This window comes from Nyctibius grandis, chromosome 1 (assembly GCF_013368605.1).
Source record: "Nyctibius grandis isolate bNycGra1 chromosome 1, bNycGra1.pri, whole genome shotgun sequence".
Classification (NCBI taxonomy): domain Eukaryota; kingdom Metazoa; phylum Chordata; class Aves; order Nyctibiiformes; family Nyctibiidae; genus Nyctibius; species Nyctibius grandis.
The window spans coordinates 13574549-13598451 of NC_090658.1; the positions used below are offsets into that span (position 1 = coordinate 13574549).

A 23903-nucleotide genomic window follows, 5' to 3' on the forward strand; every position below is an offset into this window, starting at 1 on the left:
ATGGGAAGTAAAAACATCTCTTTCAGGACACAAACCCTGTTCCCGGACCCTTCTGATGAATGCAATTTGCCTAAGAGTCTGATGCTGAAAGGGAATTTTATTTCACTAGCATTGATTTACACTGACTTACCCCAGCTGAAGAATTTAAGGAACCTTATCAAACATAAAAGGAAAAATAACCAGGGCAACTAACTTTTCAGCCCGTAGCTCCATGATCACTTTTCATGTCAACAGCCCTCCATCAGTTGTTTTCTTCCCTGCTGACCCTGGTTTCCCAGTGCTGTCAGTTGTGCAAATGGACAGTGAACCAAAGCAGGAAAGAACCAAAGCTGAAAATGACTTTCCCTCTCCCCGTGCAGGTCCATGCAGCCACATGAATACTGGCACTGGCACAGGGGGAAGGGCTGAAAGGGCTGGATGGGATGGAGTGGGGGTAGGAGGGTACCTCTTAGAGAACCAACACTTCTGCTCCCCTAACTTGACCACGAAAGCGCAGCCTTCAGTGGAAAATGGCTGCTTGCCACTTCCTTTGAGCTTTCTAGCTGTTTTTTTTTGTTTTTTGTTTTTTTTGATAACTGTTTTTGGACATATTTACATTTATAATTGCAGTCATTATAAATGAAACACAATAAATAAATGCAATATAAATGTAATCTACAGAGGTTTTTTAGAATTGCACTGTAACTAGTTTTAATATTAATTTATTACATTTCCATAGATATAAAAAGAGAGCTGTTTTCACATTTCTTTAATTTGCCAACTGTTCCTCAACAATATGTGGATTCCATAGTAATTATTACAGCATTAGATGAAGATGTTAAAAAAATCTGCAAATTGACTATTTTTAATACTCTTTGCATAATACTGCAACATCAGGATTCCAGCCATTAGCACCAATTAATTTGTGCAGAATTAAATTGTAAAAGCCATATTGATCATGAAATAAAACTTCCCATAAAACCCAGGCGACAGCAACATGCCCCATTATTCTGGTATAGAGCCCAAAATTGATGGTTTAAAAGAATTAGTTTAGAAATCAATATCCCACCTTACAGAATCTGAACAGCAAAGAATTCAATGTCTTTTAATAATCTATTTCAGCAGTTTACCACCCACCTATGTCTTTAAAATGATCATCTTACTTCTAATTTGACCTTTGTTACTTTATCTTCCAGCACCTAGACCCATATCTTTGCCTGGCAGATTAAAAACCCATCTTGCTCTCTTCAGGCAGGTACTCCTAACAGCAATCATGTAACTTCTTAGTTTTGTCTTTAATGCATTTCTTCAAGCTCCTTCTACAAGGCAGGTTTTACAGACTCAAACAATTCTTGTATTACTTCTCCTTTTTTAGGTTTTGAAAATCTTTTAAAAAAATTTCTGTACAAGACTTGGATGTGTTGTCTGGTAGTGATCTCACCAGTACAAAAGATCTCCCCTCTGCTCACATCTTCATTTTCCTGCTGGTACATCAAGGAAGAATTTTTTTTTGTTTGGCTATAGCAGCATAATGAGCATTTACGTGCAGCTAATTATTTCCTCTAACTCCTACCTCATTTTGGGAGACAGCACCTCCCAGGGCACAGTTTCTCTCACTCTGTGCGTGCGACCTATATACTTCATACTCAAAACATGACCTTGTCCCTGGCTGAATGCAATAATTAGTTTGAATGCAGGCAACTTATCAAGCAGTCCAGATCCTTCTGAAGAGCTGGCCTGCCAGTATTATTTTATCAAGCCACCCATCTTCCTGTCCCTGCAAACTTTCTCCTCAGTGACTTCTTTATTCTTCTTGACAGCCACTAAAGACATGGAATAGTGCTGAGCTAAGGGCAGGAGATCAGGAGTCCTAATGAGAAACGTCTCCATGTGTAAGAGATACCAACATATAAACATATTTTGTTTGGTTAGTTGGTTTTCAATTTATTAATAATTTTAACTGGAAGAAAGTCTTACTGAAATCTATATAAATCAATCATCTTTATCAATCAGACCTTTGAACTTAGAAGAACAACAGTATCAAGTTTACTTGGCAAGAACAGTTCTATATATAACCATGATGAATAGCATTAGATAGATTACTGCTCTTTATGTTATATATGGAGCTACTTATCAGCTAGTCATGGTTTTTGTCTGAAACGGGCAGGTTAGAGTTTATAAATACCCAGTTATCCTGTTCGTTCCCTTTTCTCACTGCCAAAACTAAAAATTGTTTTTAAAAAATAGAACAACAGAAATTTTCGTTCCTAAAATTGACCTTGAAAAGTGAACATCAGTGTTTTAGAGACTATGAACTAAAAATTATTAAGAGCTACTGATTTTAAATCTACTTCTTTCACAAATTCCATTTTCTCTGGAATCTGCTGTTCTATTAAAGTCTCTACTGAACATGGAAAAAATAACATCAGAGCAGAGTCTACTTAAGGAAATCATCCCTTCTCATGTCACTTTCAGAACAGCAAAGCCTTGCTCTTTCGGTTTCTGGGCTTGACAAGAGAATTGCCAAATAGAATTAGGCTACTGGTTAATCCAGTCCAAGTATTTCTGGCAATGCCCAGTGCCTTTTTTAAAAATAAAACTGATCAATAAATTGCAGATAAAAATTTTGGCTGGGCAGTGAAGTGTCCTGTTCACTCATGTTCTGGGGGCAAATCAAAAGAAATTGATGTCACTGATTCAAGAATTACACTGGGAAGAGACTGGTCATGCCTACGTTGAATCTTCTCAAGGAGGGTGTGTTGCCCCCTCCATCTCCATCCCTGCCCCCACTGGGATGCTCTGTGGGCAGGCAGGAGGCAGCGCACACCCAGCCAGCCTGAGCATGTCCTGCGGCATGCAGACCCACCTGGCCAGGTCCTATGAGCTTCAGAAAGCACCACCGACCTCATCTGGGGTTGCACTGTTTGGGGTTGCTTATAGAAGGGTGAATCTGACATTAAGGGAGCCTCAGGCAGGGCAGACACACCTACAGAAATCAGTATTCGGAAGGAAGTGTTCATTGTAACTCCACTGGAAACACCCTACCTATGCAGGAATACCTCTGTGTCACAACTTTCTTCCAACACCCATACTTATCCCACGCCATTTTCACATCTGCCTGAGCTTTCTATATGTTTTCTTGTCTGTATCCTGTGCTTATATACTTTCTGCAGAGTATTTTATCGTGGACTCACACTTTCCTAAAGCCCTGAGCACCAGCAATGACCCCTTCTTCTTTAACCTTAACATCCGTACTGCCTCTTCTCGCAGAAGACCAGACCAAAGGCTCAAGACAGTTACTACATTCACTTAATTACAAAAGGTCTTCATACAGCCTGGTGTTTTACACTGCAGCTATACTGAGAAGGGCAATATATCCCTGCAAACCCAGGAAATAAGGATACTTATGACAATTTAAATTAACTTTGATCTCCCTTTTCCTCTGAGATTCAAGTCAGTTTTAGACAAGGGCTCCAGGGGCTCTGTATACCAAGTGCTGAGGCCAGTTTATTTCTCAAGTGAGATCTGCTATCATGGGCATTTCCAAGCAAGGTCAAGAAGCAGAGCTGGTCTGCCACTGAAAAGCTGCAGGCGCCTAAAATTTCTGGAATTTAGAAATAGCGTTAATATACAGCTGGATCAGTAAGAAAATCCTTGCTGTCCAACTCTTGACAGTCAGCGCCTCTGGGGGAAGGCAGGTAGATTTGGAGCAGCTTATGAGTGGAGAGCAGACAAACAGGTCCACTGTCATGTACAGAGGCAAAGCCAGAGAGACAGAAACGTGTGGTCACTGTAGGGAAACCAAACCGCAACAAAAGCAAGGGGATTTCCAAAGCCAAAGCAACAAAGAGATACATGATCGTAACTCCACAAGAGGGACAAATCCTGAGGTCCTGCCTCAGGTGAGCTTCCAGCGGGAGTCTGCCTATATCTAGATAGAGTAAAACCACCTACAGATTTGAACCAGTGTAAGATACCAACAAAGATGCTTGAACCGATTTGCCTGGGGAAGGTAATGCTTGCTGATACCTCCACGGTCTCTCCACTCCAGTCATAATTTGACAATGTTTGTGGCTTGATTGCATGTGTTCAGTGAGGCAGCCCTGCACTTCCTACCCCAAGGCTGCAGGACACGCGAGTGAGACTCTGAGATGAGCCCTGCCATCCACCTCTTTCACACATCACACGTTCACCATCTGCATTCTCATCTTCGGCCATGCTGCCGTCCCTCGCCCAGGTTGCTGGGAGGTTTAGAAAGGCAGATGTTTTCAGTCTCTGTGGGGTCTGGTTGCAGGGGCTTTGGAAGTTACAGTACCTTAGGCCAGTGTTGTCTGGGATTCAATATTGCATTAAGTGGTGACACATTGTGGGCAGGTGGGATCTATTATTGCATTATGGAGGCTGCTGCTTCCCTGAACAGGCTATGTTTTGTGTGTGAAGCGGGCCCACACCTGCTGGAGCTGGGACCTGGAAATGCGGAGGACGGAAGGCATGAGTCTGTGGTTTCCTGCCGTGAGGGGCATGTGCCTGCGGTGGGGCATGCGCACGGGGCTGCTCTCCGCTGAACGGCTGCGCTGTATGAAAGTGCCACCAACGTGAGGGTAGTGTTCTGTCTCCAGGGTTGAGGAGGAGAAAACGGAGGACGCCAGTCTTCTCAGGGGGCTGTACCTCGGGAGGGAGTGCTGAGAAGGCCTGTCCTCCTCCAACTGAAAAAGACCAAGAAGAGTGGAGGAAAAGGTGTCAGGCAAAGACTTGACTCGCCCCTGGTTTGTGATGCGCATGCTGCAGACATCTTCGCCGGTAGATGAAAAATGCTTTTGCTTTACTCAGGGCTTACTTACTGCTCTGTGTCTATAAATTCCCGGGGATCCTACAGGCACCACGGGAGCCTGCCATCACAGGGGGTCTGCCATGCTCTCCCCAGCCACACGCGGACATGAGCGACACCAGCAGTCTCAGGCTCTGCTACGTCTGTCCCCTCCTCTGTCTCTTCAGGCCACACGCCTCACCTCTCTGTTCCTCTGGCATCACTCATCCTGACATGTCATTAGGCTATTCATACATCTGCATATAGGTAACAGTTAAACTCTGAACACACGTGGAAACCATGTGTATGAGAAAAGGTGAAACACCTGGTGCTAAAATGATTATAGGTATTTAAAAGCGAGGGATTCTCAGGGGCTTTTTCAATGAGTCTTATTAAAAATCACTCCAGGGATTTTGCAAAGGCCACTTTGGGGGCTGTTAGTGGACTTTCCTTTTCTCACACTTACACTGCTGGCCTCCCGATACACTTTTATATTGAGTACCTGCAGGGGGAGTGTTAATGCTTCCAGTTTTGGTAAGCGGAGGACAGGCAGCAGCTGGAAAGGCAAGCAGAGTATAATTCTCCTTTCAGTGAGAAATTCAAAACACAGAGCCACGGAAGGACATGAGGAGAAGATGCGCTCTTACAACCCGATTGATTCTATGATTCTGTGATTCTGTCCCTTTTTTGCTTCTGTGATCCTGGGATGGCCAGGAGAGGAAGGAAAGTATATTCTCAGAGGACAGCTTGTGTCAGGATGAGATCGCAGTCCCTACCTTCTCTTTATGCACTGAATGGAAGAGAAAGGCATTACAGGAATGACTTCAGATTCTTCACCCTGAAAATGCTAAGCCCTTCCTCCCCTTTCTACCTCTGCTATGAAACTAGCACTTCACAGGGGTCAGCAACCTCAATTTCCAAAACCAGACCATTTTTCCTGGAACTACATTTTTCCTTTCAAATCCATTCCCCTCCTTGTGCTGCATTTCTTTTCAGAGTCTCTGCAGGTTTCAAAATGTAATTGGGAAATGTGAAAAGGCAATATTGTATTTTCTTAAGCCAACACTGCTCTCCTTACCTTACTAGAGATGTTGCCCTTGCAAATGATACGAGAAAAAGAGCTGAAGTTCATCCAGTCTCATCTCTTCCCTGTAACTTTCAATATCTTTGCAGTGCTTTGAGGCAGGTATCTTATCTTCATAAGTGTCTGAGAACTACTCAGCTTGTGGTGGGCATTAAATGTGAAAAGCAATTATTCACAGTCCTAAATGTACTGCATGTCACTGCATATATCAGACTCTCAGATAATAATAATGTAAGGCTGTCATACAGAGTATTTGAGAGAGACAAGGAAATTCTAGACAGCACTCTGATTTGTCATAGAGACAACCATCTCTTCTTTGCATAGATGGTGTAGAAATTCAGTCCTGGGTGTACTGTTTGTAGGCTGCACAACTAAGTACATTGGAATTCTTATTATTGCTTTTTGCTCCATGTTTGGGCTCAGCATATTGCATGATTTCCAATGTATATATCATCCCAACATGGTAAAGACTTCTCAGATCAAAAAGGATCACTCCAACTACCCAGATGGACCTCCTTTGCAGCATAGGACAAAGGACCTTGCCTAGACCATGAGGGGGCAAACTGCAACACCTCACCAGCAAGCACACTTAGGTATTGCTGTCTCCTGGCTGAAGCTGAGGTTACAGACACACCACTTTTCTTCACTGATGTTCTAATGCTTAAACTACACAGCCGATGCTGGAGGTGCTGCCCCCTTTTATCCCTTTGCCCTTGGCACCAGTCAGGCTGGACCACCTTCCATCAGGCTTATTCTGCTTTGTTTGGACAGGAGCAGTATGACACCTCTCATGTGAAGTCCCAGAAAAATGTGATGTTGCTAGAAGTCAATATATTTTAAAGATATAAAATATAATTAGGAATTTCTACTGAGCTTAAGGTTTTGATTGTTATGACCTGTATATATTTAACGAGCAAACGTGAGCATTACTTCTCTTACAGTATCACCCTTTTGCTGATCCTTTATTCCTAACACATGGATGGACAGGGACTCTGAACTAAAGAGCGTAAGGGACAGAGGCCAACTCTACATACATCCTTCTCCATGAGCTGGCAAGGTCTTCTCATGTGGAGGGAAGCCAGAGGAGCTGAATGTTAAAGAATTGCATTATCTACAACAGGCACCAAGCACAGCTCAACAGGAATTACACTGAGTGAGGGGCAATGAGAGTCCACCCCTCTTCTGCAAATGCCCATTTCTCACCACTGAGAAATGGTCCGTCAGGTCTCCTCAGTGCAGCCCACAGAAAATGCTGTAGAAGGGACAGGAAACCAAGACACACAACACCTTTTCATACCTCATTTTTCCTGCTGCTTTCTTCCCCCAGCCTACCTCTTCTGCCCAGGGAAACCTGAGAGCCTGCTGTGTTTTGCTTCTACCCATAGATTGATTATTTCAGCCCAGCTTTTCTTCCTTCTGCCTCAGAGCCAGTGAAGCTGTAGTTTCTGTCCTCGCCTCCTGCTGTCTATGGGCACTCTGGGAGTGACAAGGATTTCTCTCATCACTGCTCCAGGGTCTGAGGCCACAGAGGCCACCGGGCCCAAAATACAACCCAGAGAAAGCCCTGCTCAGCTTTCAGTCCTCAATGCAAATCAAACAGAGCTCCTCCAGGCAACAGACCTGGGGCAACCCAGGGCTCTACACCATATGAACCAGAGAGGCAGTACAGATCACCCAAAACGCTAGAGCCCTGTCCTTGTGAGGCAGCCCTCTCCTGTGTCTCTGTATCCCTTTCCGAGAAATAATCACCATCAACTCAAATCCATGGAGGAAGAGAACAGCATGTTGGGGTTGCTGAAGTGGTCATCCCCTGATCAGCTATGGTGCTCCCAAGGGTATTGTCAAGCAACATCACAACTATAGCATCCCTCAGATGAGGCAATGATGAAGTTCAGGAGCATGGGAGCACTCGTGGGCTCAGCACGAGAATAGAGAATATTTTCTTGACTCAGTGAGGTTCTCAGCACAGATTTTACAGAAGAAAAACAGTGATTATAGGTAAAGTTGGACTCCCAGGCTGGCCCAGGCAGCCTGTGCAATGTGCTTCTGACTGCCTCCTGTCTTATCCATGGTGTTACCAACACAGGTCTTCATGCTGAGCATCCTTGCAGATCTCTCAGCAAAGGTGCCAATGGTGGGGTATGGCTGGGAAGGGCTCATAAGCTCCATAGCTGCTGCCCTCTCAGGGTCAAGACATGGACAACTTTAAATAAGTCAATCTGTGGCATTCTCATGGCTGTGAAAGGCTGGCTGTGGGAGAAAAAAGGCCTAATATAGCACTAAGGGAGATTTTTTTAAGAGTGATTCTAACTACACAGCTAAGTTGGTAAGGAAATACACCACACTGGGGCCTTTTCTAAAAGATGAACTCTTGGCTCTGGGAGATGGGACTGTAAGACACAGTGTAAGTAAAATGCTCTCTGAACTCTGCAGAATATATCTAAGAATAGGTAAGGAAGAGTTAATATGATCTCCCACTATTGCTTCACTTTTCTTGTGTTTTTTTAGATGCAACATCATTTAGATAGGCATGTTTTAGGCAGGCAAGTCTCAAAACATTTTGTACAATGTCAACTGCACTAGCAGCAAGGGAGATTCAGAGCCAAGAAATACCTATGAGCACACACCTACAGTCAGGAGTAACGGTTAAAACGTTATGAACATTTGTATTTCTTTCCAATGCAGAAGGCAGCAGTAAGTTGCCATCTCTGTCAAGTGTCAATCAATTAACTCAGCATATTTAAGAACTTCACAGCTTTTTAAATTATATAGCTAGGTGTGGATATAAATGATTTCCAACAGTAACAGCAATACTATGTCAGGATTAACATGTAAACAGAAGTGCAGGTTCAATCTTTTTTCCCACTGATTTTTAGCTATTTCTATAGCTTTATCTGCACATTGGTGCATAAAAATAAGCAGAGATTTATTAGTACATTCCTGAAATGCATACATTAAAGTAAACCCTAAGAGCTCTGTTAAACAGCTTGCTGGGTGCTGCTCTGAGCAGTGCACAGACAGAACGGCTTGAACAGGACATAGTTTCATGACAGACCTGTCCTCCCTGAATACCACGGATTTCCATGAGGTCTGTGCTCCACTGCAGCTGTCTTCTTGTCAGCTGAAACGGGGAGATATCTAATATGTGAGAATATTTGGGTCAGAAATCTCCCCAGGCTTATTCAGAGTCTCCTTGGTACTTGACTTTCCCCACAGCAGCATCTGTTCACACTGTGCTCCCTCTTACACCTACACAGGTTGACAAGGACACCACCACCCCTCACACTTGCACTACAATATCTACAATATCTTTCTTCCAACAGATTCATAAATGAGGATAACTCAGGGAACTACAGGCTAGTCAGCCTGGAAAGGGCATGGAGCAAATCCTCCTGGAAGCCATTTCCAAACATATGAAGGAGAAGAAGGTGACAGAGCAGTCAGCATGGATGTATGAAGGGGAAATCATGCCTGATGAACCTGATAGCTTTCTGTGATGAGATGACTGGGTGGGAGGTTGTTTACCTTGACTTTAGTAAGGTTTTTGATACTGTCTCCCATAACATCCTCATAGACAAAATGATGAAATATGGGCTAGATAAGCAGACAGTGAGTTGGACTGAAAACTGGCTGAACTGCTGGGCTCAAAGCATTGTGCCTAGGGAAACAAAGTCCAGCTGGAGGCCAGTCACTAGTGGTGTAGCCAGGGGTTGATACTGGGGCCACTACTGTTTAACAGCTTCATTAATGACCTGGATGATGGGACAGAGCGTACCCTCAGCAGGTTCACAGATGATACAAAACTGGGAGGAGTGGCTGACACACCAGAGGGTTGTGCCGATATTCAGAGGTGCCTGGATAGGCTAGTAAAATGGGCAAGAAGGAGTTTCATGAAGTTCAATAAAGGGAAGTGCAAAGTCCTGCACCTGGGGAGGAACAGTACATGCTGGCGGTCAACTGTCTGGAAAGCAGTTTGACAGAGAAGTATGTGGAGGTCCTGGTGGACACTAAGCTGAACACAAGCAGCAAGGTGCCTTTGTGGCAAAAAGGGCAAACAGCCTTATGGGCTGCATTAGGAGGAGTGTTGCCAGCAGGTTGAGGGAGGTGGTCCTTCCCCTCTACTCAGCACTAGTGAGGCCACACCTGGAGTGCCGTGTTCCAGTTCTAGGCTGCCCAGTACAAGAGAGACATGGACATACTGGAGATAGTCCAGCGAAGGGTTACAAAGATGATGAAGGGACCAGAGCACCTCTCATTTGAGGAAAGCCTGAGAGCTGGGACTGTTTAGTATGGAGAAGAGAAGGCTTGGGGGGTTCTTACCAACATTTATAAATACTTGATGGGAAAAGAAGATGGATCCAGACTCTTCTTAGTGGTGCCCAGCGAAAGGACAAGAAGAAATGGGCCGAAATTGAAATACAAGAAATTCCATTTAAACGTAAGAAAAAGTTTTTTTACCATAAGGGTGATTGAACACTGGAACAGGTTGCCCAGAGAGGTTATGGAGTCTCCATTCTCACAGACAGTCTGATTGGACACCGTCCCGAGCAACTGGCTCTAGCTGATCCATCTTGGAGCAAAAGGTGGGACTAGACAATCTCCAGAGGTCCCTTCCAACCTCAACCATGCTGTGATTCTATGGTAATCCAGAGGTCACTGTCTTTTTGCCAGTAACAAGTAATGGCTTATACATTGGAGCCAGAGAATGGAGGAACAGAAGAAAGCATTAGAGCAGGGATTACCCATTTGCTCTCAGTTAGTACTCTATTGACACCAATGGATGATCACCATTTTTTGGGAAACCAGAATGAGGTCCCAAATCGGCACAACAAGGCCTATGACCTTAGTCATGGTAGGTCTGCATTTAATGACATTTTTGCCTATCTTAAAGGCTCAGTTCATATTCAAATATAAGGAAGATTTACTCACACACACACACACACTATCTAATCACAGTTTCAATCAAACCCAGAGGAAGCCCAAGCCTGAGCTATAGGAAACATCTGTCATTGCTAGTGAGGCCTTCAGTATTTTCATTAGTGAAGCCCTTGGTCAGCCTCTTGTTAGTGTCCCAACCAACTGTCCCTCCATCTCTCCTGTACCTAAGGAGAACAGGCTTCTGCTTTCCTTGAGGCACCAAGTCATTTTTCCTTTGAGAGTTAGCAGCTGGTTTTGTGACAGCAAATGGAAAAATATTAATGTCACTGCAAAGCTGTGTATATAGAGGCAACTGAAGGACCCAGACGTCACAGGAAGCACAACTAAATCCTGGCCAGCCAAGGAAGTCCAGTGTTGGTCTGTATGAACAAAGCTAGGCCCAGGAGTAACTAGAGGGTATTTCAGAACACATGAGCAAAAAAAGGCAGTCTGCTGGAGAACTAAGGCTGTCTAATATATTAGCAGTGATCACCCGCAATCCCTTTATTTTATCTTTTTTGCCTGCTTTTTAAAGTATCACTGCACAGTGATAAGCAGCCTTCATACTCCATCATACCCAACTTCCCCAGTCATTTCACATAGCAGTATTACATGCTATGGCCAAGAAGGCACCTCCAGCCTTCTTTAGCTACGCTAAATATGTCAGTGAAGTGTCCCTGCTGGTTCTTACAGCTGGTTCTTACCAGCTGGCTCTTGGCATGTTCATGCATTTTGCAGATCTTGCACATCTTGCACTGACCAGCCTAATAAGTGTACAGAGAAAGCAAATTCAGATGCAAACTCTTCCAACTCTGCTGATCTTGCCTATGGGGAATATCTGGGGAATTCAACATATTGGCTTTATACAGCAATCACCTCCACCTAGGAACATTGCAACTGGATGCAGCCTCCATGAGAAGCATCTACTGCTACTATTCCATGCTCAGCAGGACATCCCCACTAGTGCCAGTGCCTGCTGTCAGTGTTTCTATCCTTCCTGTAAATGCTGCAGCCTCATACACCTTAGCAAGGAACACCTTGCCTGGCAGGCAATGATTTGGTTTGATTCTTTTTATATAGTTTCTTGTATCATTCATGTTTTGCTGCCAAAACTAACAGTGTTTTTCTTCTTGTACCTCTATGGGATACAGAGAAGAGAAGAATCCGGGCAAGGCCTGAACAGAAGGATATTCTTTTAACATGCTCCAGTCCAGTGAACACTCCCTTAGAGAATAAGCTCAAGAGGGAACGGAAGATGGAGTTACCATCTTCCAGAGGGGAACAACCAGACTGCACAAATGCCTGCCGTAGGAGGGTATCGCTGTGTACATGACCCGAGACTCGCCTGCTCTTTGATGCACTTATGGATCCTGTGTGCATGAGATCTTCGTTAACATAAAACTACAAAAAGCCCCCAGGAGAACAATTTTATTGTCCCTTGCAGTGAACACTCTGATACAGCCTTCTTCTGAATGTCTGAGAAACGAAGATTAGATATGACAGAGGAACTCTGAGCCTAACAGTATATCACGTTTTTCCAGGTAATCTAATAAATTACCTCCCACTAAAAACTGATCTTTATATCTTCAGAGGACCACAGAAAAAAACAAAACTGAAAGAAAAAAGCCCTCTACAACTATCTGGAAAAAACCCAGTAGGTAAAGAACATTTCTGTGAGCAAATACCTGGTAACAACAATGCCAGTCACTGAAGTAAGGTTGACAGGATGTGTGTGCTGGTTACTCTGAGCTTTTTATTAGGTATTTAGAAGAAAATTTAATTTCAGGGAGTTATTTTATGATTTGCATTGCTGCAGGCCTGCCCAGTGCTGACGTGTGATTAGATTAGAGGGCATTCTCTTGCCATACACTGCTGTTGCCGCTGAGAAACTATGCGGAGAAGATTTGCTAGTGACACCTCCATACAGCTAAGCAGCTAGTAACAAAACACCATGGGAGAGCAATAAGAGAACTGATTAAAGATACCCACAACCACAGCTGTGCTCTCCTCTTGTCCCTGTGCCAAAATGTCTGGAAGATCTTGATAACAGTGTGTCCTTAGTAGGGGACAACATTACTAGCTATAGGGAGGACTTCTAAGGTGTTCACAACATTTGCAAGCACTGTCAGAAAGAGTTTCACAAGAGCATCAATGCTTGGAATCACAGACTTCTCCAGCACAGCTGAGGTTTCCTAAAATGATGCTATGCTAGGCAACAAGATACAGACCCAGGGATCTTACCTGTCTCTGAGGACCAGTAGGTTCAGATTCTCGTCTCCTTTGTCGGATAGCTGGTGCTGAATGTAGGGGGGAGTGGGTTGGACTTCCTGGCTGCTGTTCGTGTTTACTGTCAGATACTGTTTGAGAAGGTCCTTCATGTCTGTGGGAACTGTCCTCCTCAGTCACAGGCTGCATACCCCGACTTCGTCCATCATGCGTCTTCGGCCTGACTGCAGCATCTGCCCCCAACCGCCTTCTCTCCTCACCCTCTTCAATAGGTCTTAGTTCCTCAGGCTCCTCATCCGTGGTTCCAGAGGTGCTTGGCTCAGCACCTGGGTGAAAGTCCTTCAGCTCTGTCTCCTTATCAATGATAACCCACTCCTTGCTATCAAAGTCCTCCTCCTCTGCGAGTGGCACTGAGCGGAAAGCATTGCTGAGGGCTTCATGTTCCACTGAAGCAGACACATCCATCCTACCACTTGCCTGACGGTCAGCCTGGCCAGTATCAATGGACAGCATCTGGGCTGGCTGGGAGGAGCATACAAGCCGTGATGGAGAGCCAGGTAAATCCATTCGAGATCTAAAGACAGAATATGAAGCCATTAAAAATACAACAGGCTTGTGGTTAAAGTTAGGGATCATAACAGTTGAGAGAAAACCTGTATAGTCCTTCTCACTCATTTCTTGGTACGCTTCAGAAAGACAGGCTTAAGCAAAAATATTTCTTTAGAACCTACAATAGCATAAAGATGTTCCCCCTAAAGTGCTTCAGTATGACAGCCAATTCAGCATTTGTCTTCCTTGTAGATGACAGGATGATAACCAGTTTCCCCCAACAACACTAATAGACTCTTTCCCCTTTGTTAAGTTCTACTGGTTTGTGAAAAAAAAACCCAAAACAACAAAACACCCTTAAATCCTAAATCTACTGTCTGACTTAACAGTGTCTCTGCTGGGCTCCTATAACCTCTTCAGCTGCACTGTGCTATCTCTATGGTGGCCACTGAGGCCTCTAAGGCAGCCACATGAGTTCTTCGAAGACAGCAAGAATCTTTGATCCCATTGTGCATAGATGACCTCAAAATATTTTGGAGGAGCAGGAAGGAAATATAGCAAATATCTTTTTACAAAGGGTAGTATAATGTTCAGTGGCTCACAGTCTAAATAGCAGCAGCTTCTGCAGCCATGCAGAAATGCCTTTCAAAGAGACCCTGGAAGCTCCCTGTGCCCCAATGGCCCTGGCAGCATCTCAGCTGGAAAAGCCAGTGGTACTTCTGTCTTTCTGCTCCACAGTGTTATGATCCATGCTTCTCATTTGGCCTGCACCTGCTGCTGGCTTTGCTTCTCTGTCTATCACAGAGGCTAGCAGCTTGCTGCACAAAGCCAGAGTGTCTGCTGCCCAGAAATAGACAGCTGCAGTGTGTTTTACAAAAGGATTTCAACGAGGACCATACAGGAGCCTTGCAGTCTCTTCTGGGAAAAGCCTTCCATGTGTGAGAAAGCATCAGGGGAAACAGAAGTGAGTGACCATTGGGTGAGGGCTGCTAAGCAAAACTGGGTATCTTTTAACACAGTGGAAGGTCAGAGCTGAGATGGATTACAAGCAAAAATGAAAATTTTTTTTAAAATTGCAAACAAGTTCAATGCTATATGCTGAAAAATTAATGCTATTATTACTACTAATGGAAAATAACGAAATAATGAATCCCACCAGATAAGGATCTGCCAGCTAGGTCCCAGAATACGTGCATCTCCCTGTATGCATCCTAACAAGATCCATTCTTCCCTTCCACCTCAGGCCAGCCAAAAGCTTTGTGACTGTTTACATTATCTCTAATCTGACACTTTGCCTTCCCTCTGACAAATGTCTCTTCTTCCATCTGTGGAGTTCTTCCCATCCAGGGACAGGATGAGAATCATTCCCACTAACTCTCCTTATTAACAGACACGAGTATCTCATCAGAAAGATCATAAAGCCCATGAACACCTCCACCCCGAAATGAACTTCCAATGCCTGCTGATCTAATGATTAGGTTGGTCTCAACAGTCAATCCTCACGACACTGCTAAAAGCAGTAGGAGGCTACAGAGGGTGAGCAAACCTTCTTTCCTGTAGATCTGCTTTGCCATCAGCAGTGGAGAGGCGTTCTGACTCAGGGCTGTTCACACGGCGGTATCTTAGGGAGCGCACTTGTGTGGTAGGGGACTCCGGAGGCACTCGGACAGGGGAACTGGGGCAGACACCATTTCTCTGCTCCTCTTCCACCATGCACTGAGTCTGTAGGGGGTAAACACAGAGAACCTCAAAAATCTGACCAAAGACATTGATTTCACATCCTTCACTGTTGCTCTGTGCTTTCTTCCAGGATGCAGATTCAGCTGCATTTTCACAATCTATACAGGCAATGTTTGAAGGAATACAAGGGCCCATATGCCCTGGCAATTATCTAGTATTAAAACAAGGTATGGATTTTAAATCAATTCAAATAATTAAACATCTTTACAAGGTGACTTTTGCATTTCAATTACCCTGAATAGTTGATCCAAAGAAGCTATCATGGGCTAACCTACTACATACACAAACCCTAACTGCTTATCCAAGATGTCTAAGAGCCCTTGTTTGTCAGTATTTGTTCATGCAGGGTCCATGCATTATATTACAATGTACATATACTTCTGACGAAGTTGATACAACTAAGCTATCCCCTAACTCCCATGGTGGTTTGGGGTTTTTTTTTTTTGTTTTTTTTTTGTTTTTTAAATCTTTGTCCTCTAAACAAAGTCCTCCAGGACATATACTCAACTACAACATCTAAGAGCTTTCCACAGACATGCAGGGTCCTGAACGTGCTCGTAGACACTTGTGAGCATTGAGTGTTCATACTCTACCAGTACATATTTTCTATTTTCATATGGCCTTAGTGAATTCGATTTTTTTATTTTAGCAGCAGACAAAGGAGCAAAACTAGGTGACTGTAACACAGCTGCCATCTGCCTTCCACTGTGCTGCTTCCCCTTGGAAGAGAAGACCTGCTTAGGCAAAAGCATAGAGGCAGAACGGTCCAAGGGCTACAGCAGCAGTCTAGGATTTGCATTCAACCCTGTTGTGCTGCCAGCCATGCAACATCAGCTGCTACACACTGCCTCTGCATGGCGATGTGCACTGCGGTCCTAGTATGGAGAGTGTTTACCCTTCTCTGCAGCACACCCTACATTCACTTGTCCTCTATTAATGCCAGAGGCTCTGAATGTAAGCAGGCTTCTCAGTAAAATGCTGCTGATCAAGACAGTTGCCTTTATGTGTGTACTGTGTATACGGCAAACCAGTCAGTGTCCATAGATTAGCAGATCTAAACCATCCAGGCTGGGTTTGGAATGCATAACTAAGGAGCCTTTGCAGCTAGGGAGAGTGGAGAGAACTTTCAGGAAAAGCAGAATATATGATAATGATTTAATCTGTAATCCACTCAGGACAGGAAAAGGTTAGTGACAAAGGATGGTCAAATGTGTTTGTGAAAGGAGAAAAGTGCTGATGTAACTGTAGGGTAACAGGCAACTTGGTAAGATTCAAGAGCAGAGAACTGGGGGAAGGTGTGGGAGAGAAGGAAGAGGCTTCTGAAAAAACACAGAATGAGAACTTCGATCCAGTGGAGGATGGAGAACCAGAAGGAGGATTTAGAAAAGTCAGTGACAGTAAGCAAGGAAACTGTCCTTAGCACATAAATGGGAGAAGTGGGACAGAAGGAGATCTGAACTGTGTGAGCAAAGAAATAAGGATGACCTTAGAGAGGTAATGGAGAGAAAAAAACATGGGAAGATCTACTCATCACTTGAATACCAAGAGGAAGACAGGGAGAGCCAGAGTTACTTCTAGTGCTACAAGACTGGAAGATGAAAGATGGTGAAGCTGTGAATAGCAGAAGGGTGTTTTACACACCAGCTGCCCTTGCAGTTCTGAAAGACACAAGGGATGCCCGAGATTACAAGCAAAGGTGAAGCTGTGCCCTTACATACCAAACCTGCAAGCCTCTTTTTTTTTCTCCATGTAGTGACTGTGACTTAAATAAAAACTGATTCTCTCTCAGAGGACAGTCAGACTAAAGATAACCCTCACAGAGAGAAAGGACAGATTTCTTTAGCTTTGGAAAGCATGATGCCCTGGGCTCTATTTCATAGACTGCTGCATAGCTACAGGAGCTTGTCAGAACTGAAGTGCTCATCGCCACGCTAACTCCCTAAGCTCCTTTGCCAGTAAACTGACAAGAAATAGCATATCCCTTGGCAGGAGTCACCTGGTCATGCTGTGGATCTTGCAGAAACCTCTCCTGCCTCTATCTGCTGTTATGACAGGGCTTGTGAATGACAGCGCTGGGTACCTAAGACATGATGTACAAGTAGCACGCAGAAAGGACATTTAGGACACCCTTCTGCACATCTCAGTCTGACTGAAGAGCATCAAGGCACCTCGTGGTTCAAAGGAACAGAAAAGCACATAGGAGTTACCAGGATTTTTCTGTAATACTCTTTTTTTTGTATGTTGTGGAAACAGAACTGTCCCACTCTACCAGGCTTTTCTTATTTCATGTGCCTTCAAACTAGAACTTCTGGAAATGCACACAGTTTACCAGTGAGAGATGAAGAAGTGATTTGAACCTGGTTTATAATTCTCAGTATTGGGGAATGCTGCTGGTAATGTTCCATATGGATAATACATTGATCCAAATTATATGCATTGGAGAATTTTAAGCAAGTTAGATGAGATTATTTCTTGTCCATGAATAATGTTTTCTAATAAGACTAAGGTTAGTGGAGATATCTACAGGGCTGAAAGAAGGACTAACTTTGTGCCAGTAGAGACTGAAGTGAATTCTGGTCAGACCCAGAAGACTGGTAAATTTAACATGCTAGTCCACAAATGTCCATTAAAGACAGGTTTGTGAAATTAATCCAATCCAATATGCCCTGATATTTTAAGTCTGTTTGATGAAGGTTTCTCTGCTAACAGATTCTGTATGTATCTGATGTCATGCCGTGTGACATTCTGATTTTTAAATAAGAATTGAGATCAACACAACAAATACTAATTTACTTACAATATGTAAGTTGATCTAATAAATAAACTAACGGGTAGATTCTCACATTTAACATTTACTATGGAATCATCATTTAATGGGGATGCCTCCAAGAAATTAGGTAACATTTACAAGAAACGACTGAGAAACAGCTTAGGGATTATGAAGAAAACCAACTGAAATACACACTTTATGCCAGAGAAAAAGTCTAATATGATCCTGGAATGGAGAAATATGAGAATATTAAGTGATAGTTTCTCTCACTCTTCACAGAGATGAAACCATCATTAGATGCTCTTTATAGATTGTGCTAGCCTTAGAAAGGAAAGTTAAAAAATCGGAAGAGAAAACTTACTGATGATTCAAGATGTAGAAAAATATGGCTTATGAAGACATCTCTGATTAAATTTATATACCCATGAGGTTAGAACACAGTAAAATTTTGGTTTATAATTTCCAAACCTGTGACATTTCTGATATTGTATCAGCTATGCAAGGACTAGAATTCCATTGCCTGAAGTACGAAGATCCTAGGTAATCATATAATGATTGCACAAAAGATTCACTCCAGCATTATTGGCCCCCACATGTCACTTGCATAAAGATCCAAATTAATCCCAATGGCTTTTACTCTGTGAAAAAATTGTTTGTAATTCCCGTTTCCACAGGGAAATTCTACAGTGCTTTGTGGGCTGCACTATGTAGGATGCTACATCAGTGGATCCGGGCAGTTTCTGGCAGTCTATGAATCCATTGCCCTAAATCCAACAGCCACAGGAGATAAAGAAATGTTCTTTACTTTGCTGATGCTGATCCTGAGTTTGTTGCGATTCACATCCGTCTCTTCCCAAACTTCAGCCTCATTGAAAGCGGTGTTTAGAGCCTGACCAAGACCTTCTGCTGGCCGGCCTGACAGGATGGGAGGAGCATTCTCTTGATCACTCAGATGTTCACCCTGTAGGACATCCTCAGTGTTCTCACGAAGCAAGTCGCCAGGTACCGGAGTGACATTAACCACCCTATGGAACAGACAAGTAGAAAGGTAAAATTATTAGCACTTAAAGAAGGAGGCCGATCACACTGCCCCACAGAAATTCCTTAGCAGCTTTTAGGGTATTACCAGGTTGAAAAAACAGGCAGTCCAGCATTATCCCAGATATGACAACCTGAAAAAGAACAGGAAGATTCCACCTAACGTATAGTCACACAGACAGTGGGATGGCTCAGTGAAAGCATCTTGGGACCCTTGATACACAGGCTGCAAACTCCTTCAGAAGTGCCCATTACACAATATTAGCTTAGAAGAAACTTCCCCTCTTTGCATGAGCAAATGAGGTTTAACAGGTCTTACAGCTTTTATCTTCTATAATATTAAGCTTTTATCTTCTATAATATTACTAAAGATTATTGTTATCCCTTAATGCCAGACCCTTCAAAAGCACCAAGACAGACCAATGAACTAAGTCTTACCAACTTTTGTTTGGACTCGATTCCGTCTCTGAGCACCAAGCTCTGTGTACCTTTGTACAAGCACATGAAACACCCTGTAAAGGTCAAGGAGCTGTGTGCGAGGCATGACCAGTGCATGCACTCTGCTGTGTTCAGCTCACTAGCAATCACAAACCCACCCCACAGCAAGGCAACAACTGCCTCACAGCAGGCACTCTCACAGAAGCTCCAGCCATGTATGCCATAAAATATGCAAAATATATAAGCACATGGGCTTCATTAATCCTGGCCAAAGGTCTCCAGACATCCCTTAATGTGACTCCAACCCACACACTCATCCCCAGTAGAAAATGTGTTTTCAGGACAGCAAGGGTTTGAAACTAGGTTCCACCCCCTTAGATATATGTTTGTATATAGAGAGTCAAATCAAGTTGTGGCTGCCATGCAGCTCCAACTTCCCAGGATCATAATGGCCTTGAAATCTTTCAAAAATGAACTTGTTACTGAGCTTGTTATTAAGGATGTCCATAGTCTGACTGGCACAACTGCAACACTCACCCAAACATGGCTGCTGTTTGCCTGGTGTTTTGCTGTGGTGGAGTAGAGGTGCTAGTGGACAACAAGATATCTGTACCAGCCTTCTCCCAGTCAAAGGCTTCATTTTCAGTGATGCCTCTTTCTTTCATGCTGTTCTCGAAAACGGACATGATTAGCTGGAATAAATTTACAAAAACAGTTTATGTTAAGTAGCTGAGGGCGGCTCTCACAAAAAATCTGAAGTGTGAGCATGAGGACCAAGTGCAACTTATAATCTCCATCTTACCTACAAAAGGTACCAAGAAACAAAAGCAAATGTCATAAAATCATATCAGTTGTTTCTCAGGCTGGTTTTGGCCTGGCAACTGAAATTTCTTTAAATCTACAAGAGAAGTGCATGCAAAGTTTTGATACTGATTTGATGAAATCTTGCTGTTGGCTTGTCACTCTAACTCTAAAGCCTTAACTTCAGGTCAGCTTTCCTGTAGACTAGACATATGCAGAATAGTACATTTGATATGTAGAGTTCAAGGGCTGCCAGAAGATGTAAACAAATAGGAAAACACAGTCCTAGGATGCAGACTCATCACATTGTCTGGCTCAAATACAGCTTGGTCAGGAGCCCTATGATATGCTTATGTACAATGCAGCCTGCCACATTTGGCTGCAGAAGAAAATAAAACTGTAAAAGGGATGATACAATTCTCTTTATAAGATGGCACGTACAAATGTTCATGCTGACATGGTTTATGGTTGTTGCTTTCTAAGAACAGATACTCTTTAGCAGAGAACAAAACTACTGGCAATGGATGCTCTGTGCATCCATGTGTTACGCAGGGAAATCTGATATTCTGCTGTCAAAGGGAAACTGGATGCAATAGGCCAACGCAGCTGTATGTGAGGTCCTGCATTTCTAATAAAATTATTCAGCTAAATAATGCAGAACTGAGAGGATTCAGCCTAAAGTCTATATGGAGAGAGAATATGGCTCATGGCATAGAATTAGCACTAAGTTATGAACAAAAAAATTACCATGAACAAACCCCCTATTTGTTTGCATTTATATTCCAGTTGTGTTTATCAGCATGATCAGAAGGCCAGGAGAGCCTGCCATTTCCTACTACTTTCCACCAAACTGCAGTAAAATGCCAATTTGCAGCTTTCAGTTGAGCCATCTTTTTCCTCCTTTTTGTGACCTAGAATCCTAGAATTCGGTGCTCCACTCCTGCAGTGGCACTATGTTTGATCAGAAGAATTCCCAGAGTTGACTGTCGGTCAGACCAAGGAACAAGTAACACCTCTCCAGAGAGTGGACATGACATGGCAGCAGCAGCAGCTTCTTTGATTTGAAAGGAGTTTTACTGTTGTGACAGTTTAATGATAGGATTGTGTTTCTGCTTGTTAGCCTCATGTCACAATGCCCCCTTTCACCTCTGATGGAAATGGGAGTTCTGCTGCTGCTGTTGGCAGGGAATTTCTTGCTCAAAACTGAACGTGAGTAACTAAAGGGTCACAGTCTTGCTCTTCATACATGCATTTCTGGTATATACCTTTTATATAACCTTAGATGGATGCCTAATTACTTATTGAATACATAAGCTTTTGGACTACACCTATCTTATGGCAAAGAATGCACTGATTATGTGAACTATATCTTCTTTGCTCATTCAAACCTGCCACCTGCTAATTTCATTTGGCAGTTCCTCATTTTCATACCAGAAGAAGCAACAAACAATCATTCTCGATTCACTTCTTGCCATTCTGCCTTTGATTTTAAAGACGTCATGTACATGTCAGTCCTCTTTTTTTCCAACTGTACTGTCCTAGTCTAATTAGTCTTTCCATATCTGGAAGCGAATCTCTCTCTAGCCTCCTTGCTACCCTTCCCTACAACTTCTCTGATTTCAAGATACCCTTTCTGAGATGCAGGAATGGAACCACACACACTATTTAAGAGTATGCTTCACATAGATTTACATGGTAGTATATGGATATTTTCTGTTTATCCTCTAATACTACTCTAATTATTCTTAGGATTGTATTTGCTTTATGACTGCTACTTTGTCAAGGATTACTGTCAAATGTCTTAGAAATTAATATCCCCACATCCTCAATGACTCCTTCCAAGAACTCCATACATTTGTAGACAGAGACGCTTATTAAAGCCACATTGACTTTTGCTCATTAGATCATCCTCACTCATCTGTCCACTAATCCCAGTCTTTATCACAGTTTCCAATTCTTTGTGATGTACATGTCAGTGTCAGGGACTGGTATCTTCTGAAGCCATTTAAAAATTGGTATTGCTTCTGCCGGCTTCCATTCCTTTGATACTGAAGCAGTCTGAAGTAAGAAACCACATCCTAAAATTAGAAGTTCGGCTGTCTTATTCTTAGCATTCCTTCATGCTGTCAAGGACCCACTCAGTCAAAACAACTTTTGTTACTTTCTGCTATAACTTCTTTTGTAACGCTTGCATTTGACTTTGCAGGCCATTTGGGATTTTACAGACCTCTATTGTATTCCCTGTAGGGTCTTTTTGTGCAGGCTGAAGGATACTAGTGTCCTCAACTGACATTATTCTCAAGCTATTCCACGGTCTTATTGAGCCTTCTCAGCTTTCTGTGAACCCTTTATACTTCTGATGAAAGGTCAAAGCTTTACAGGGAGGAAAGTGGAGCACGAAACTTCACAGAACAGTTCCAACAACAACCACTGCTCCCAGAAGTCATGTAAAGAGTTACTGGATCCTGTCTAGGGATCCTCTGCCTGCAGACACAATATTATTAGGGACCAGAAGAGTTTCCACAGCCACTGCAAGCCTCCCATACTGAGTTTCCTTCTGCTCGGCCCAAGAACAGCTAACTTGGAAGAGCCAGGAGGAAGATGACGAGATCCCTCAGTTACACAGGATGTCAGATAAGGAGAGCAGCAAGAGCCTTGGCAGGAGGTGTTAGAGATGCAGAGGGATGGAACTCCAAAGATCTTTAAGTTGCAAGGGAACTCAGGCGATCACCTAGTCCACCCCCTACTCAAAGAAGGGCTTACCTTCAAGTCAGATCCAGCTTCAAAGTCAGATCAGCTTGCTCAATGCCCTGTCAAGTTATGTTCTGACTATCTCCAAGGACGAAGGTCCCCCTACCGTTTCACATCCTCCTGGTGATTACTTTTTCCCATATAGCTAATTGCAATTTCCTTTGCTGCGCATTGCATCAATTGCATCTCATCCTTTCGTTGTGCACCTCAGAAGAGTCTAGCTCAGTCTTCCCTACAGGTAGCAAAAGGCTACCTTTGATCCTTCCCTTCTTAAGGTCAAAGAAACCCACTTCTCTCAGCCTCTCCCCTTATGGCATGTGCTCTAGCTCCCAGTCGTCTTGGTGGCCTTCCACTGGGCTCACTCCAGTTCGTATGTCTTTCTTGTACTGGACACAGCCTTCCCACTGTGATTTAACAAGTGCCTAACAGAAGGGAATAATCACTTCCTTTACACTGCTGGCTACGCTTTTCCTAATACAGCCCAACATGGGGTTAGCTTGCTTTGTCACAAGGACACACTACTGTTTCATGGTCACCACTAAGGCATACAAGTCTGCAGAAGCAGAGCTCCTCCCTAGACAGTTAGTTGATCCCCAGCCTGTACTGTTCCACATGTTTATTCCATCCTAAGTGCAGGACTTTGTACTTGCCTTTGCTAAACCTCATGAGGTTCCTGTAAGCTCATCAAGATCTCCCTGAGTGTCAGTACTATCCTTCAGCATATCAGCTGCTTCTCCCAAATTGGTATCTTCTGTGAACTGGCTGAGAGTGTGCTCTGTCCCCCTGTCCCATCATCCAGGTCT

General features: G+C 43.4%; 1 protein-coding gene across 1 annotated transcript in view; it reads right to left on the reverse strand.

Moving 5' to 3' along the window:
• TTBK1 (tau tubulin kinase 1) overlaps positions 1-23903 on the reverse strand; it is a 97810-nt gene that overhangs the window by 17011 nt on the left and 56896 nt on the right. The window contains exons 11-15 of the mRNA XM_068404713.1: positions 20086-20240; positions 18878-19097; positions 15109-15284; positions 13029-13587; positions 4431-4685 (exon numbers count right to left, since the gene is read on the reverse strand). Coding sequence (XP_068260814.1) covers positions 4431-4685; positions 13029-13587; positions 15109-15284; positions 18878-19097; positions 20086-20240 — 1365 coding nt within the window. The remainder of the gene's footprint in view (positions 1-4430; positions 4686-13028; positions 13588-15108; positions 15285-18877; positions 19098-20085; positions 20241-23903) is intronic.